Source organism: Sycon ciliatum, chromosome 2 (assembly GCF_964019385.1).
Source record: "Sycon ciliatum chromosome 2, ocSycCili1.1, whole genome shotgun sequence".
Taxonomy (NCBI): Eukaryota; Metazoa; Porifera; class Calcarea; order Leucosolenida; family Sycettidae; genus Sycon; species Sycon ciliatum.
The window spans coordinates 4,693,307-4,712,330 of NC_088644.1; the positions used below are offsets into that span (position 1 = coordinate 4,693,307).

General features: G+C 47.3%; 1 protein-coding gene across 1 annotated transcript; it reads left to right on the forward strand.

Moving 5' to 3' along the window:
• Nucleotides 1-760: 760 nt before the first annotated feature.
• LOC135808350 (reelin domain-containing protein 1-like) lies at nt 761-16,370 on the forward strand. Its single transcript, XM_065321528.1, has 8 exons — nt 761-913; nt 7,624-7,834; nt 8,641-8,807; nt 10,032-10,132; nt 10,598-10,661; nt 12,615-12,650; nt 13,263-13,356; nt 15,648-16,370. The coding sequence occupies exons 2-8, from the start codon at nt 7,624-7,626 to the stop codon at nt 15,806-15,808; spliced, it is 834 nt and encodes a 277-aa protein (XP_065177600.1). The 5' UTR covers nt 761-913; the 3' UTR covers nt 15,809-16,370.
• The last annotated feature ends 2,654 nt before the right edge of the window (nt 16,371-19,024 follow it).

Sequence of the window (19,024 nt, forward strand, 5' to 3'; positions counted from 1 at the left end):
AACCTTATGGCATGCACTTCCTCGTCTTTACTCGCATACCAAACATGCTTGACACATACCAGAAAAAAAGTACATGCACTGCCAGCATTCTCCGCCAAGGGCTACCGCGAACCATTCCTTCTCTCCTCTCTCTTTTACTATGCATCATCACTGCGCTGGCAACTGGAACTCTCGCTGCATCAGATTCGACACCATGACAAGGCAAACAGCGTGTGGTTGCTTTTTGAGCGAATAATAATTGCCTGAAGAAGCCTAAATTTGTCCAGCACTAACTAGTTTAAAAGGGCCGGCCCTGGCTCTAGCTAGCGCACGCAAGCTTACGGCCGTACATTTAGCACTTGAATGTAATGCCTGGTGGCATTACATTCTGCTCTGCCGTGGCGAGGTTGAGGATGAAAAGTCAAAAGGCGAACCAGGAAACCCTGCCAGCGTGAATCAGCACCGCAGTTCGCACGGGTCGAGAAGGATGGGGAATGAGCCACGAAGCGAAGAGTAATGAAGTGACTCTGTGCTCCAGTACTGCTGTGATCCATAGCACATTCATGTCCTCTTGACAAACACCTGCTGAAGTAAGTGCTTCATGCCATCATGGGTCGCCGTTTGGGTGACCTGTTCTGGAACTAATATTCAACACGTTACAGACTTTAGCTATGCTGCCCTCCACCGGCGTTTTGCGAGCCAGTCTCTCGTAGCTAGCCAAGAAGAGCTCTTCAACGTTCTCAAGTATCCAATGACTAGCCTAGGCGTGAGCCTTCAATTCAGCCCCTAGAAGTAGAGAAGAGGTGCCGTTCGAAAAGCACATTTTGGCAGCGTGCACCCAGTCGGACCTTCGCAGTTCCGAATTCATCGCGGAGAGAAGCAGTTTACAGTCTTTGTATCTCGTCTTCTGCATTACCAGAGAGTGATCGGAAAGGTAAGAAGAAACATATACGTGTAGGCTATACTACTAGTACTACCCTACGATTCTTCTTCTCTTCTTTTCTAAGTCGAACAGAATGCGAAACGCCTGCTGGGCGCTTTTGTCTGGGCGGTGCTTCCGGAAGCAAATCGGACTCCGCAAATCAGACTCCGCAAACGCCACAGCTGGTGCGAACGTTGCGGAGGCAAACGCCTTGGACTTTGAGGAAGAAAACTGGCGTGTTGTGTAGTGCGCGCGTGCATGAGCTGTGCGGAATGTGCCGCTTCTCCGCGCCCTCCGGAGCTCCGTGGGTGGGCAACTAACAATAACAACCAGTCATGTTACTTTGCGGATCACGCGTCACCTTGCGGTTCGTAGCCAGCAAGCGGCAAGAGGTGCTGCTTTGGCGAATACGATCACTAGTAGTACCAAGAGTAGATAAACTCTTGGTAGTACTGTACTAGTAGTAGTAGTAGTGTTGTATGATAAACATCGAAAACTAACACTAGTAACAGGGGCCAAAGCGAAAGGCGTTGCCTTGTGAGTTGCGTGCTGTATGGTGCTCTCGCGAACGAAAGGTCGCAATGGGCAGTAGAATCAGTTAGTCCGAGTATAGTTGTGTTTTGTTTCTTCCCGGTCCGAGAGCCCAAGTATCATGACTGTATTTCTCAACGCTAATTCGTGGGAGATTGATTCAGTGATTCGACCCGTGTTTTCACAGAGCGCGCACTCCAGGATGCAGCCCCCCCCCCCCCCCCCGGCATGGAGAGTGAAAGGGAAAAGAACTCGAACAGTGCTCAGGATGCTTCAACGATGCATTTCCTCAATGGCCCTGCCCAGCTTTGGTGCGGCTGCCAGTGTGACCAGTGACTGTCATGAGTCCGTAATGCCTAATGGTGATGCCACCATTGACTACTAGTACTGACCAGTACCAGAATTAAAGGGGAAGTTAAAGGGGAAGTATACCCTAAAATCAAATTTTCACCAGTTGTAGTCTTCTGGGTGCTGAGTCGAATGGTCTTGGTCCAAGGAAGCTGCGACGCTCCCTTCCTACTTGAATCCCAATCGAACTCGCGCACTTCCACCGAAACTGGGTGACTGCGCCCTACTAGATGGGGATTTGTATGCAAAATGTCACTAAAAGCGCCATTTCGTTCTTATAAAAGCACGGATGACCGCGATTGGCCCATATGTTGTAGTCTTTTGGACGCTGAGTCGACAGGTTTTGGTCCGAAAAGGCTGCGATGCAGCGTTCCTCCTTTATTCCCAATCGAACATGGTTGAACAAGTGGTCACGTGCTCCTGCGTACACCAGTCAGCTGGTCACCGTGCCTGCAGGGTACAACTTACTAGCCTGTTTGACCTTTTTTGGGTGCAGTCCTGTCACTCGAGTTGAACCCGAGTTGAACCTTGGTGTGAAAGTTGTCGCCTGCTGGCGCGGTGACCAGGTGATTTGGGCACCCAGGAGCACGTGACCGCTTGTTCAACCATGTTCGATTGGGAATAAAGGAGGAACGCTGCATCGCAGCCTTTTCGGACCAAAACCAGTCGACTCAGCGTCCAAAAGACTACAACATATGGGCCAATCGCGGTGATCCGTGCTTTTATAAGAACGAAATGGCGCTTTTAGTGACATTTTGCATACAAATCCCCATCTAGTAGGGCGCAGTCACCCAGTTTCGGTGGAAGTGCGCGAGTTCGATTGGGATTCAAGTAGGAAGGGAGCGTCGCAGCTTCCTCGGACCAAGACCATTCGACTCAGCACCCAGAAGACTACAACTGGTGGAAATTTGATTTTAGGGTATACTTCCCCTTTAAAGGGGAAGTTAAGGCAAAAATTAAAATTTCACCAGTTGTAGTCTTCGGGGTGCTGAGTCGAATGGTCTTGGTCCGAGGAAGCTGAGACGCTCCCTTCCTACTTGAATCCCAATCGAACTCGCGCATTTCCACCGAAACTGGGTGACTGCGCCCTACTAGATGGGGATTTGTATGCAAAATGTCACTAAAAGCGCCATTTCGTTCTTATAAAAGCACGGATGACCGCGATTGGCCCATATGTTGTAGTCTTTTGGACGCTGAGTCGACAGGTTTTGGTCCGAAAAGGCTGCGATGCAGCGTTCCTCCTTTATTCCCAATCGAACATGGTTGAACAAGTGGTCACGTGCTCCTGCGTACACCAGTCAGCTGGTCACCGTGCCTGCAGGGTACAACTTACTAGCCTGTTTGACCTTTTTTGGGTGCAGTCCTGTCACTCGAGTTGAACCCGAGTTGAACCTTGGTGTGAAAGTTGTCGCCTGCTGGCGCGGTGACCAGGTGATTTGGGCACCCAGGAGCACGTGACCGCTTGTTCAACCATGTTCGATTGGGAATAAAGGAGGAACGCTGCATCGCAGCCTTTTCGGACCAAAACCAGTCGACTCAGCGTCCAAAAGACTACAACATATGGGCCAATCGCGGTGATCCGTGCTTTTATAAGAACGAAATGGCGCTTTTAGTGACATTTTGCATACAAATCCCCATCTAGTAGGGCGCAGTCACCCAGTTTCGGTGGAAGTGCGCGAGTTCGATTGGGATTCAAGTAGGAAGGGAGCGTCGCAGCTTCCTCGGACCAAGACCATTCGACTCAGCACCCAGAAGACTACAACTGGTGGAAATTTGATTTTAGGGTATACTTCCCCTTTAAAGGGGAAGTTAAGGCAAAAATTAAAATTTCACCAGTTGTAGTCTTCGGGGTGCTGAGTCGAATGGTCTTGGTCCGAGGAAGCTGAGACGCTCCCTTCCTACTTGAATCCCAATCGAACTCGCGCATTTCCACCGAAACTGGGTGACTGCGCCCTACTAGATGGGGATTTGTATGCAAAATGTCACTAAAAGCGCCATTTCGTTCTTATAAAAGCACGGATGACCGCGATTGGCCCATATGTTGTAGTCTTTTGGACGCTGAGTCGACTGGTTTTGGTCCGAAAATGCTGCGATGCAGCGTTCCTCCTTTATTCCCAATCGAACATGGTTGAACAAGCGGTCACGTGCTCCTGGGTGCCCAAATCACCTGGTCACCACGCCAGCAGGCGACAACTTTCACACCAAGGTTCAACTTGAGTTCAACTCGAGTGACAGGACTGTACCCAAAAAAGGTCAAACAGGCTAGTAAGTTGTACCCTGCAGGCACGGTGACCAGGTGACTGGTGTACGCAGGAGCACGTGACCGCTTGTTCAACCATGTTCGATTGGGAATAAAGGAGGAACGCTGCATCGCAGCCTTTTCGGACCAAAACCAATCAACCCAGCGTCCAAAAGACTACAACATATGGGCCAATCACGGTCATCCATGCTTTTATAAGAACGAAATGGCGCTTTTAGTGACATTTTGCATACAAATCCCCATCTAGTAGGGCGCAGTCACCCAGTTTCGGTGGAAGTGCGCGAGTTCGATTGGGATTCAAGTAGGAAGGGAGCGTCTCAGCTTCCTCGGACCACGACCATTCGACTCAGCACCCCGAAGACTACAACTGGTGAAATTTTAATTTTTGCCTTAACTTCCCCTTTAACCATTGTAGTAGCAGTATCAGTATCAGGGGCGTCGGACACGGTACGGTCACTACGGTATTGACCGTACCACTGTTTGCCCCTCACCCTGTGAATCAATAAAACGCACTGATTTGGGCTTTAATTCCCAAAAATTTCGGCCATCCCTCCAACACGAGTGAATTGCACTTCAGATGGCTGACCGTACCACACTTAATTACCTTCCGATGCCCCGGAGTATACAACGTCCACAGTCCTAATACTAAAATAATATTCTATTTCCTGCTGCGTAGTAAAGAGCATACTGACAGTGATAGGCACTACGGAGTGCAAGTTATAGTATAATTATTGGCTCGTAAGCCTTGCTTGATAGATAGTTTACCAAGTACAGTGTAGATCTAGGACCTTGTGCTATGCTGTCACCATCCTGTACAACATGTACTGTAGCCGGGATCCACAGAATCCATGTACATAATGATACGGGTCTACTTGCAGATGTACAGTACTGTCAGTGCCTTTTTTTGACTCTGTTGTGTGTGGACACATACTGTAAACCGACCAATATTCACGTCACTAAATTTTCGCGATTTCTTAGAACCAGCGAGTTTGCGATGGCAAAAGTTCGCGAAGCACTGGGGCCATCTACATACACCCACTGTTGAAGTTAGATTTCACGATGGTTAATATTCGCGTTACGCTCTTCTCGGGAAAATAGCGAACATTAGGCAGTTTACAGTACTGGCAATCACAGTGGCCAGTCATGACTCCAATAAGACATGAAGCCATGCAGGTATGGCAAGAAATGGAACATGCAAATAGTATACAAACACAATCCACAGCCGGAGGGGAGACCCGTGTCCCAAAAAACGTCCATACCAAGCAAGTACATGTCTTATCATTGCACACCATCGTTACATGGGTTCACCAATGCAGTGTAGTGCATAAATACACAAGTCATGTCCTAGTATGCCATGCTCTACCTGCCTGTATAAAGCAGATTGCTGTCCACCCGGATTGGGAATAGATGTACTGTCACCCTATAAAAGAAGTTTTCTAGGGATGTAAAACTGGTAGTATTTAAATTTCTTCAATCTATTACAGTGCTTCAAGATTATTCGAAAAGGAAATTTTGAATTCGAAGGTTTGAAATGCCGCTGGGCCTGGCAAATGAACGCGCTAGCGGCTAGGACATACTCAGATGGTAACTTGACATTATAGGGCTGATGTCAGGGTAATCCCACCTGCATATCGGCAGTATTGGGGCGATGCCGACCAAGGACTCGGGGCCATGACATATTGGAGAATAGAAATGGCTTTAAAAAGCACAAATTAATCTTACAAATCTTATACAAGGGAGATATTGGAAGCTGTGTCTCAGGTTGCCTGATGATCGTAGTAATACGTGAAACTCAAAGTTGCGGCACAGCTTCCAATCTTTCTCTTGAGTGCAAGGCTCTGCCATATATGGGTATTGAGGACTCTTCGGACAGTGGAGAACGCTACCTGATTCCATCTTACTAATCTTACAAAGTCCATCGTGGGCATGTGGGGAATTGTAGATTTACCTCGTTTAATCATAGAATTGTTGTTCGAGCAAATAATCGTTTATGGAAACTGCGATTCGTTTTCATCACTCAGATTGTATTCCCGTAGCTGTGCAGAAGACGTTACTTCAGTAACGTCTGGCGCTAGCCAGGGTCCACACAGCTTTAATTTGGTGTTTGTTTGTTTGTTTGTTTGTTGGTGTCACGCCTGGCGCTATCCCGTATCTGTCCCGTACCGTACCATACCAGCAAAGACAGCTGGCCACAATATTTTCGTTTGTATATACCATCGGCATGCCTGGCGCTATCCCGTACCTGTCCCGTACCATCAAGAGTACGGTACCATCAAGAGAATGAGTATATATGCGAAGTGTATCAGAGGAATGCATTCAGGCCGATAGTGCAGTAACATGTTGTGTGGATTTGTGTGCGAGGCCGAGATCCCACTAACAGGCTGGCTGGGCCGCCTGTCGACCAGCCCGGGAATCGCATGTAGGCCGGTAGCATAATAATTATACCGTACATAGATGTATAGCAGGGAGTCGTATTATGTAAACGACTCCCTGCTGTATAGGGAGATTTTCTGGAAAGAAATACGAAGTAGGGAGACGAGGAAATGCAATTAGAATGGACGTTAGTTGCCGAATAGGTGATATGATGCGTCAGCAAAAACATACTTTCGAAGAGAGATCCCGTCGTCTCCAAAATAATCTTGAACGTGCGAGTCAGCGCCGGTCACAGGAAACGTCGGAAGAGAGATCCCGTCGACTCCAGAACGTTCGTGATCGGCAGAGTCAGCGCCGGTCACAGGAAACGTCGGAAGAGAGATCCCGTCGACTCCAGAACATTCGTGATCGGCAGAGTCAGCGCCGGTCACAGGAAACGGCAGGACAGACATCTTGTTGACTCCAGAACGCCCGTGATCGGCAGAGTCAGCGCCGGTCACAGGACACGTCAGGACAGACATCCCGTCGACTCCAGAACGCCCGTGATCGGCAGAAACGAGACAGGTACGGGATAGCGCCAGGCATGCCGATGGCACAAACAAACAAAAATATTGTGGCCAGCTGTTTGTGGCCAGCTGTCTTTGATGGTACGGTACGGTACGGGACAAATACGGGATAACGCCAGGCGTGACACGAAAAATAAAAAAATAATAAAAATAAACACCAAATATTAATCCCGTAGCTATGCAACAGACGTTACTTCAGTACCGTTTGGCGCTAGCAAGGGTCCACACAGCTTTGACACATTACATGCATGATGAGCAAGCAAAAAAGCATAGCGTAAGGCCCGGAGCTTCCAAGCTCTCTCGTTTAATTATTTTTTTCAATCAGAAAGTCATGGCCGTGACCAGGATTCTCTGCTGGTTATACTAGTAATGGTCTGAGTGCAGAAATGAAATAGATTTACAGTGACAAGCATTCTAATACAGTAATTATAACTATGCAGTTATTACTGTCCAATTTAATACTGGTTGGTAATCTAACAGTGGCGTGACACTTACCATGTGTGTGTGTGTGTGTGTGTGTGTGTGTGTGTGTGTGTGTGTGTGTGTGTGTGTGTGTGTGTGTGTGTGTGTGTGTGTGTGTGTGTGTGTGTGTGTGTGTGTGCATGTGTGTTTGCGTGTGCATGTGTATTTGCATGTGTGTACAGATGTCGCCGCTACGTACCACCATCCTGTTGCTGGCCTGCACATTGGTTGGCCTGCTGAACCAAGCCGAAGCTCGATCTTTTGGCGCTCCAGTAGAGGCGTGTGAGACCATGATGCCAATGCATGGAGGTGCTGCCGCCCAGCAGGGTCCACCACCATACACGGTCTATCACAACATTCCTAATGGATTCAACAGAGGCACTCCATACAGAGGTGAGCACCCTGAGCACATGATTGGCTTACAAACACCCATAGCTCTCTTATCCGGAGTTCGATGTTGTGGGCACCTCAGGCCAGAGGTGTCAAATCTTCCGATCAGCCAGGAGATCTCCCGATTTTTTTGTTGGTTTTGAAACATCTCCCAATCTCCCGCCCAGCATCAAAAAACCACTAGACTTGCTGCCGTTTTCTCGTCAACTTTGTCAAGCATGCGTGCACACGGCAACACAGACCCCAGCACGGAAAAGAAAAGAAAAAGCACCTTGCAGTAGAGCCAGCTACATGTACATGTACGTAGTGCACGTACAGGTTATATGTACTTGTCTATATTCATTCCAGTCGCTGCCTTTTCATTTAGTGGATCATGCAGATGAACAAAAGCCAGATCTGTGTTGCCTATGATAAAGGATGAAAAATGGGGGGGGGGGGGGCAATGGAAACATTTCAATGTAACCAGTTGCCACAACCACCATATTGATGCGAATGCAAGATTATGGCAAACAGAATGGATGGAACGAAGTTTAGCTGGGAAAGGAGTGACGAGAATCAATGATGTGGTAGGCTTAGGTAGGGGGTAGTGTACTTGGGTCTGATGTGTGAACATATAGTCACCTATTTCCATTCGTTGCGGCATATACTGCTGCACTCCTGTGGGTTTAATCCTTGGTCTCCCCCTCTCTATCGAGTTCACGTAAGAAGGTTCATTTTCCTGTTTGAAGCGGCAATAAAATGTACAACAACAACAACAACAACAACAACAACATTTTGCTGCTTTCCTTGTTTGCCACTCTGCCGCACAGTGACCGTTTTGTCAACGAGCGGCGCGGAATTCCTCGGCTTTTTCTGCCAAGTGCGTGAGTATGGCGCACCAGCCGTGTCAAGACCCTATGGCTATTTCACGACTGCACCACGTACTCAGACTCGTGATTGTGCTGCGCGGTTCGAAGACAATAGTATTAATCCAGCGGTAAGTTATACATGTACTTCGTGACGTATGTATTTACACTGCAACACATAATAATAAGGGCTGAGACAGAGTGGATTTTTCACCTATCGGTTACTCGTTGGCGTAACGATCGATTAATCGGTAACACTCGTTAGCAAATACTGCCAAAATGTAGTAGCATAAGTTTGTGCAACAACTTACTCTGTCTCCACACGCCATGTCTTCATAATACCACAAATCTGCATTAGTGAACGAGTAGCTCTGAAACATGGCGGTTTTGAAGTCAATTGAACCTCAGAACATGAACCAGAGCCCTGGCAACTGCATGCTCACAGCGGAACTGATTCATACTTCACGGAACGGGGGTTTTCAGTATCTTTTGGCCTCAAAATCCCTAACGAGTAATCTATAACGTAACAATTAGTTGATTGTTAAAAGGAATTATGATTCCATTATCGATCGATTACTGAGTAATTGGTATAATCGTATCAGTCCTAATAATAATACCAAGAGTCCATAAACTGTTTATGCACTCTTGATAATACTAAGTAACAAGCTTTGGGAGTGCATAAAGTCATAATAATAGTAAAAAGGTAATACTTAGTAATAGTATTAGTAAAAAGGTAATACACACAGTTCGCATCTTCCTTGAACCTGTCTGACAGGCACATGGCTGGCACATCTGTCAACAATGCCAGGCCAAGTAAATTAGTGAGAAGCCTGTCTTCCGCAGCTCTCCACAAAGAGATCCGCTGCCTTCAGGCTGTGCTGAACTGTGTCTATCCATCGCACTACAATACAGTCTGGCAGAACCTGAGGTGCGGTTGGTCAGGCCATGGCCGGGCCAATGTTTCAGTGGTCATGGTTGATGGTGGCCGGAGAGCGTATATGGTGGGAAGTTTGGACGAAATAAATGACATGTAGTCACATTGTCTGGAAAGATATTGTAAAAGGCAGGGAGTAGTACAATACGTATTGTACTACTCCCTGGTAAAAGGTACACGCACTTGCCATTCATTATGGTTTGTGTTGCAGCAAGTCAATTAAATCTCTTTCTGTTTGGTAATTATTTAATGTCATTGGATGGCGTGTCGTGTTCTGGTCTATTCTTAGCATGGTCCAGGCTGTGTTTACATCGTGCGGAGCTTGTCTCTAGAGCGTTTATGCAGCCTCAGTAGGTGTCTGCCTGTTGTCTGTTTGCATCTGTTTGTTTGTGTGTATCCATATGTGCGCTGCTCACCACAGGCTGCCGTTACTCACACAGAGCGCCTTGGCGTCACTAACATCTCCGTCTACTGGACAGCACCCCCTGCTGACGTGGCTCTGCCAGCTACGCTCAACGTTGTGTAAGTTATCAGCTTGTACGCGTACGGGCATGCTTGGGAGCATTCACCACACACCACAGGGCCTTGGGTCTGGATCGAAAATCTAATCAAGATTGTCTCAAGATGATTTCATATTAGAGAAGATTAGTGTGGAGTTGAGGGAATTGGAATGCATTGATGCCAAGAGCAGCAATGGTGGTATATCCATGCCACAACGTACCATCAGCAGCTGACAAGACGAGCGGTGTCACGGTTACCCACACTAGCACTAACCCATGGGTCGCAGTAGTAGCTACGCTAGCACTGTTGATATAGACCGTTATGGCCATGGTGCAAGCCGTGACAGGCTTCATCGTGCCCGCTATTAAGTCATGTCCACAGGACAACCTTGCAGAATGTTGCTTAGAGCGCATTGTTGCTAGCTATCGGCAGTTTCGACATTAGTACAGCCTGCTACAATATGCTTACCCGTGTTTGTCTGCTCAGCTGCTCAGTCGTCCAAGCCTTCTCCACATTCTGGGTCCAGATCCCGTCAACATCTTTCTACACAGTGAGTTTGAGAAATTGGACATGACTCTATGTGTAATGTGTGTGTTTTGTGTGTGTGTGTGTGTGTGTGTGTGTGTGTGTGTGTGTGTGTGTGTGTGTGTGTGTCTGGGTGGTTACCAACAGCCAGTGTATGCCGGAGTATGTGGTGTGGTGTGTGTGTCGAAAAAGAAAAAAGAATGAAAAAAATGGAAAAAATGAAAAATAGGGATTCACTGGCCAGAAAAAGCCACTTCAATCAGCTGTGTGGTGGATACCAGGCTAAAATTAGTGGAGGTCAATTCATCAGCCTTGCAAGCTGTTGAATGGTGCAATCCCAGCACAAGTTGTTATGTCTAACATAGCTGTTCGCTATCATCGCTTCCGCGATGGGCAGATCTGAGGTCTGAGGTGTGTGTGTGTGTTACCGTTGTTGTGTTCACTACTAACACCTCAAAATTTTCAGGATCGCACAGACGCCACAAGACAAAAGGTCACGTAATTCTTTACGGACTATAATGAATGAACAGTAGAATACATTGAGAAGAAGAGACTGGAAAAATACGAACTACATCGGAAAGAGAACTCTAGAACACTAAAGAAAAACAAACCACAGCATCAAGGAAAAGAACAACGCATGAGGGGTAAAGCGCTGGCCAGCCACAACGTGCGTCCAACTTTGGCATGAGCGTACAGAAGAGCGTACAGCGCTCGGAAAGCGGAAGCTAAATTTGGCGGCAAAGCGACAGCAATAGTACGGCGCGCGGCACATAAGCAGTACGAGGCGAGGCACGTATACGCGTGTGCGGCAAACATTACACACCATGTACCATATATGCATGAACAGCGCGGGGCGCATACTAACTCATTCAACATCAGTGCGCGGCGCAGGCATCTAGCTAGCTGGCGCAAGCATGATCATAATTGCATGCCATCACGCAATCAGCGCACATAAATCGCGCATCAAATAAATAAGTAATCAAACACAAATCAACACATCAACTAAATAAATCAACGAGCTAGCAAGAACACAATTCAAAAATGCAACGAAGAAATAATTACTATTCTAGTCGGTTATTCGCATGGGACCAAGCGCAATGTCCAAGCTGATGAACTGTGATTGCACAAGGTAAGCCCAAGCTCCTGAGCTAACCGTTCTGGTGTGCAGTCTTCTTCGTGCTGCAAACACACACTACACAATGTGTCGTATCTCGTAACAAGTACTGTACCAAATCACAACGAACACTAACAATACGCAATAGTAAACAATAATCAAAAACACTACGCAAAAAAGCAAAGCAAGCAGCACCTAGCCAGGGAGACAAGCAGGAGTCACGGTCGCAACGAGATCTCGACGACACCCCAGAAGACCTTTCTCCGACACGATACACAACCGTAAAGTACCGCGAGATCGGCCCACCATCTCGTCCTTTCGTGGTCGTCTTGTGGAGGTGGTGTCCTGCCTATAGGTTGTGTGACATAGACCATGTGCACACATTGCACTTTGTGCAGTAAATACGCACTCAGTTTACCTTGGAGCGGATGCTAGCTGCACACAAGAACATGCCAAGTGTCACCTTAGCACACTAAGGTTTTCGCACGTTCAAACTCAGTAGCACTCTGCCATACGATTTTCCTTCCCTTGGCTGTAAAATCAAGATAGGACGCTCTCGCGAGACGGGGCGCTTTCGCGGTACTACTTTACAGTGCAAGGCTCAGTTGTCGTTGAACTCCAATTGCCCCGTGCACGTGAGGAAATCACCATCGAACCAGTACTGAACTGCCTTGCAAACTATATCAATGCATCTGGCTTATCAAAAAGGAATCCGCTGTCTTCGGAGAGGGTCACGATTCGTCCACACTCATGCCCTGTCTAAGACTGTCTTAAATCAATCCCTCATTGTATTCCGCATGTCATACGACGTGTTCAAGTCATGAGCTCAGAAATGATAGTGCTTTGATGATTCTCTGCTTACAGGCCACCAACACCTCCATCCTCACCACAGGAGCACCAGTGAGTATATACAGTCAGTGATGTTGCTGGGAAGGTATCAGAGAGGCTTAGAAACTTGCCAATCCGACTCATTGCATTCCGGGGCAGGTCAAAATCAGTGGGTATTCCGGTTTTTTGTCTCATGTTGCAAGGTGTTTTAAGCCTCTCTGTTATCACTACAATACCAGTTGGTACATCATGATATTGTGCGGTACATTGTCTCCTTTCCTCAAAACTAGTGAGCTAATAGTTGCAGCAGTATTTCACGTTGTTAACGAAACATTACGAACTACGATGCTGCGACTTCAGCAGCAACATGTGCTGGAGATAGGTGCTCCGAACTTTGGGGCTTATGCTTTCTTTCGACACCTTCAAGCTGTTGAAAATGCCTTTGTCTTGCCCCTTTATACTTCTACTTGTAATGGAAGCCATGAGAAGTACTGATAGATGTGTGGCAAACTGCTTATTGACTTTTGATAATTAGCACCCACAGACATGGACAACACCTCTGTGCAAATTTGTGGAATCTTATACATGCTGTTTTCCGGTGCAAGACAGCCATGCACATATCGCATATCCGATTTCATGGTCACTACGTGTTCTGTCTGGTCTGTGTGTGCTATACCAATGCAGGCGGCTAGCACAGCTCCATACACGGGAACAGTACCCACTACGGCACCGTACACCGGCACGGGCGCACCACCAGCAGCCACAACTGAATTCAACGGTAAGCGGCAATACAGGTGACACCTGTCTCAAAGACCACCTACTCCAAAGGTCACCTGGCTCAAAGGCCACCTGGTCCAAAGACCACCAGGTCCAAGGACCACCTGGTCCAAAGACAACCTGGTCCAAAGACCACCTGGTCCAAAGACCACCTGGTTCATAGGCCACCTGTCCAAAGCCCTACTTGTCCAAAGGTCACCTGGGTCCAAAAGCCATCTGGTCCAAAGACCAATTAATATTCGTATTCAATTTGTTTAGTCCATTTTGTTTTGCTTGTTTTTGGGAACACAGCCCCATGCTGTGTGATCAGTTGTGTTGAGTGTAAGACCACGTGGTCGGGCCTAAGTCCACCTAGTCTCCAGTCCACCTGGTCTCCAGTCCACCTGGTCTCCAGTTCCCGGCGATATTCACCACAGTTAGTGTTCTGCAAGACCATTCCTTGACATCAAATATGCAGAATTTGCAATGCTCACCCTGGCCGCAAGTTAAGAGTCCTGATGCATTAAAAAACTGCGGCAGGTTGGTCCCATCGGTGGTCACGGAAAACAGTTTCCGCATGTGTTAGTACTTAGTCGACAATACAGCGCACTGCCATGTAGCTTGAACCAGTATGACGATACTTGTGTTGGAGCGACATTATGGACCTGAATTTTCCCCGACTGTATCCATTGTGCCTAGCAAACCCAGTGAGGCAATGCCGTGTCAGTAGCAAGTCCATGCCTAGCCGATACTGCTGCTGCCGCATGACTTGGCAAATAAGTGTCTGCCTGCCGTGCACTGTGAGTGACGGTGTTACCAGGATCCAGCCATTGAAAGCTGTATGGTGATATAGACTGCTCCATGGACACGGCGGCAGTTGCTGGTGAGACGGAGTACATACCGCTCTATCTTGCAACGGCACAGGTTGAAATTTTTTTTTTTTAAAGAATGGTATAGAGCTGTTCAGTGCATCTATCACATGTCCATACAGGGCAGCCATATTCAACTCCAGTCAATACATGTACCTGAATCAATGGGTCACGTGATGTCAGCCATGTTGGTTCCACTGTCCACATGCCATGTGCACTTAAAGGGGAACTGTCACCACAAATTTTCTTTGTCTTATCTTGTAGTTCTTTGGCTCCTGATCACGATGGTGTTATTCGTTTTTCTCTGCAATGACTGGAAGTGGGTGAAAACTTGAAAAGAAGGTCCCCAAAATTGTCCCAAAGTACCGAGTGACGTCACGCCGGACTTGACCTCCACGCGTACATTCATCGTCAAAAACGAAGTCCAGCCCGTGTGCTGGTCGATCGAGCCAACTGTTCGATGTAGATCTCTTCCTACGATGCACGCTTGCCTTCTGAACTCGGACACTCGATGTGTACGTTGTACACAATGAGAACGCCAAAAAGGGACAAAATAAACAAAAGTCGACAGCAGTTTGTCGCACTGGTACTTCCTCCACGAAGCTCCAGCTCTTTGTTTTATTTGTGATTACGAAGGAGTGGAAGCTGTTAGTGTGACACACATACCTCGTGCTTGAAAATAATGTCGTTGTATCGAAGCCGAAGGTGGCGGTGTTGCCCACCCGGCTCTGAAATGAAAGACGTCGGAGTTTGTCATCTGCATCTTCAGCAACATCGCCAGATGAATCGCCTTCACGTACCTACATTGCGTTCCTTTGGGGCTCGGGTTGGTGGTGTTATCGCCGGCCGGAGGAGTACTGTTTTCTGCATACACACTCATCATCGTGTTGTTCCTCACGCGAAAAGTTCAAAACAACGACGTACTTCCGTGCTCACAAAATAAAACTTAGATCCTCGCGGAAGAAGTCAAAAAGGTGAAAGCTCAGCTGCTTTTTATTTTGATTTGGCTGTGTAGCTGCACGTGGGTCTCTGCCTCTTTGGCATTCTCCTTCTGTACGACGTACCCATCTGTATTACAGTTCAAAAGGCACACGTGCACCGTACATTGGAACAGCTAGCTCGATCGACCAGCACACGGGCTGGACTTCGTTTTTGACGACGAATGTACGCGTGGAGGTCAAGTCCGGCGTGCCGTCACTCGGTACTTCGGGACAATTTTGGGCACCTTCTTTTCAAGTTTTCACCCGCTTCCAGCCATCGCAGAGAAAAACGGATAACACCATCGTGATCAGGAGCCAAAGAACTACAAGATAAGACGAAGAAATTTTTTGGTGACAGTTCCCCTTTAATTAAAAATAAATAAAAAAAATGCAGTCCGCACACAGTGAAGACCTGAAACTACATGTACATGTACTCTATACCTGTGTTCTGTCCATGCTGACAGCTGGTAACTGCCCACCATTGGCCACGGCCACAACGGACGCTGAGCGCTATCGTGCCTACCTGTACTGCTGGAGCCAGCGCTTTGAGGAGTGGTATGCCGCTTACCAGAACTGGCTGTCGTCCGGCGGTCAAGGCTGTGCCCCTACCACTCCATCGTCTTGAGCTCATGTGCAGTGGTAGCTTGATGAGCCGGCTGCATGCCGCGGTTGAACGCTTCAACTTCTGTCCTTTTTAGCAACAGGGCAAAGTCTCTGCCAGCCATGCAACGTTCATGAGTCATAGGACAAATTGAACAAACACGGAAACTTGCAAGCGCCTCGAGCCTTTCAACCATTCCTTTATCTTCTGTTCTTCACCCACCTCTGCTTTTCTCTCTATCTCTATTATTGTCCTGCATGCATGCATGCCATTCTTTCTTCTTTCCTTCTTCTTTTTCCTTTTTTATTTTTTTTACAATGTACTCGTGCTTTTCTGTCTGCAAACTCCAACGCAGCCACTTACATACTGGAGTGTATAGCGTTAGCAGTTTGGAAAGCTTTAGACCCGTGCTGATATAGGCGTAGATCTACATGACATAATTGTACTGTAGGCTATTTTTGTAATGTTGGAATCACCCACTGATGATAGGTCTATTATGCCTACTGCATACCGTTATCTCCATGCCACAGCCCTTCCTCCTTTGTGATCGCGCAAGTGGTGTGACAAAGTTACAATCGACCATCAACGCAGTGTAGCATGGTGCAAATGTGGGTAGGTCGATCTAAGAACAGACTGAGTGATACAGTGCTGTTCAATGAACTTGATCCGATCGAGCTTGGACCCCCCCCCCCCCCCCATGTGAACTGGTGTAGGGTGCAGGGTGCAGGGTTCAAACTTGGCTCAGGCGATCAGATTTCATGGAGCATCAATGTTATGACCAGTTACCTTAGTCGAGTCGTTAGTAGCTAGGGAGTCGTAAATACCGGTATGTTGTGACTCCTTGCTAAATTTATTGGACAATAGGTGGACAGTTGTAGATGTAGAGTGACACTGACACCAGTGGCAGTTGACAGAACAAGAGAACCTGAGAAATGGGGACATCCAAGGACTCGGACGCTGTGACCCTGTTCGTTGACATGACATGTTACTCAAGGATCTCCAAAGGCAAAGAAAGAAATACAATCATGTACATGTAGATGCCTATCGAAGGGAGTTTCCGTTGGGACTGACGAGATACTAGTACAATAAAGTCAATAATCTCTATTTTTGTATGTCCTCTCATGATTCCAGCTACCGGTACTTCAGAAGTACATTGTGTATCTGTATTCTCAGGACCCACGTGTACGTGTGTCCTTTTTTCCCCGACTTTCTCTAACACACGTTTTACAATGCACTCGAAGTACAGTAGATCTAGCCGTACATATAAACGTTAGTGTCCTCCTTGGCACATACTAAGCATTGCTAAATCCTTGCAACGCCAACGGTGCTCGATACCACGAGCGCCCAAAGTGTTGTCGCTAGCGGCCGCGGCGGTGTGAGAAATGTCACTGAGATGTAACAAGTTACATTAGAACACAATCATGTACTACTGCTAGTACTGGATTATCTTCGGTCCAGCAGTGCCAACGCACCGACCCGTGCCAACAAGAGACAAGGGCAGACGCGGGAGAGCGGATGCAAAGGCGTATACACTGTATCTACGAAAGCGAATACTATATTACTTGTGCATAGCAGTAACCATGGTAACGTTGGCCCTCTGCCAGGCTGTGAGTCACGCCATGAAACCAAGCTGTACTGAAGAGCAATAACGTGGCGGCTTCAAACTCTTCCTTGAATGTCGTCCGTCCACCTGCGATCGTCCCTGATATACTCGCCCTCATCACCCACCAAGCTATTATTTTCTTGGCATTGCTTTTCAGTCAAGTTTTCATTCGCATTTCTGCCCCCCTCCTTTCTCTCATTCCCTCTGTCGTCCACATGTATAGGCGAAACCGCCTGTTTGTGGTGCGACGTTAATTTTTAAATACTAGTACACTTCTACAACAACATCTATAGACTGAATAGTTTTCTGCTTGTGATGATACACGACACCTTTCTGAACTTCTACGTACAACCCCGGGACAGGTAATTCTCAGCCAAAAGGTACGTGTACTGCGTACTGGTAGGTCTACACGCAATCAAGAGTAACGTTAGAGACCCTACTGTAGAGTGTAGGCCTAGGGCCTGGCAGGCACATCATCAGTATCACAATGATGACTTACATGATTGTATGTATGTACCGTCATCGGGATTGTACTTCCTGCGAAGTGTCTCGAATTGACCGAAGGGTGTCCTGCAAGGTTTCGTCTTATTAGAGCCGGCTTGAGGTAAGCCAAATTTTGAAACCTACATGCACTTATTTAATATTAACCTTACAAGCTGCCGGTATCGAACACACGGTCGAGTCAAGGGGACAAACTGTGACAAACCATGTGATGCCAACACTGCAACCGTGATGTCAACACGTACTTCTACCACCGGAAGGAAGACGCCAGGGTGAAGTCGCCGGTGACTCAACTACAACATTGTAACAATCGATGCCTTGCGGGTCTATTGAAAAATAATACTATTAATAGTAATAATAGCGATAACTACATGTAGATGTAGACTCTACATGCCTAGCGCCTGTACACTACAGTACATGCCTCGCACATTGTACGTGTGTGTCTACGTGGGAACAGTTGAGCCAGAGAGGGGCATTACAGTACTCAGTATCATCCTTCCTAAGACCTAACTCCATCTCACCTACATGACGTAGTTTTGTAACGGCTACTAGTAGATCTACTACCGGTACTATTGTGCTAGTATCCGTAATCACTTCTGTTCGCCTCCTTTCCTCTCGTCTAGCCGTGGCCGTGCGCACCGCATGAGATGCCCATATCATTATAATTATTATGATGGCCATATCAACCACTGGTGCTTTTGTGCATGATGTGTATTAGATTTTCTTTGTGGAGCACTCGCAAGTCTTAGCATCACTAACTTACTACTTCGCATAAAGCATAAAGCACAGCAGGGTATCATGATCAATCATGCATGAATCTGAAAGACGAAACCCCACTAGTGCACTGCTGCCACTAGTGCACTGCTGGTAGAGTCTACAAAGTACAATGTGCTAGTATGCAGACTGTCCAACCGTCCTGCTTTGACTAGTTTGAGCAGGACAGTCCTGCTTTGGAATGGTGGCAAGGTTGGACAGGCTGAGTATGTACCTAGTACTAGGAGATTAGATTCAGTAAAGTCAGCACAGGATGATCCAGACATGTCGACAGCGGAGATGTTATGTTTCCTGCCACAAACGTCTTGCCAAGTTGGCCGATTCGCACACAAGTACAATAATTGTACATTGTAAACGGGCAG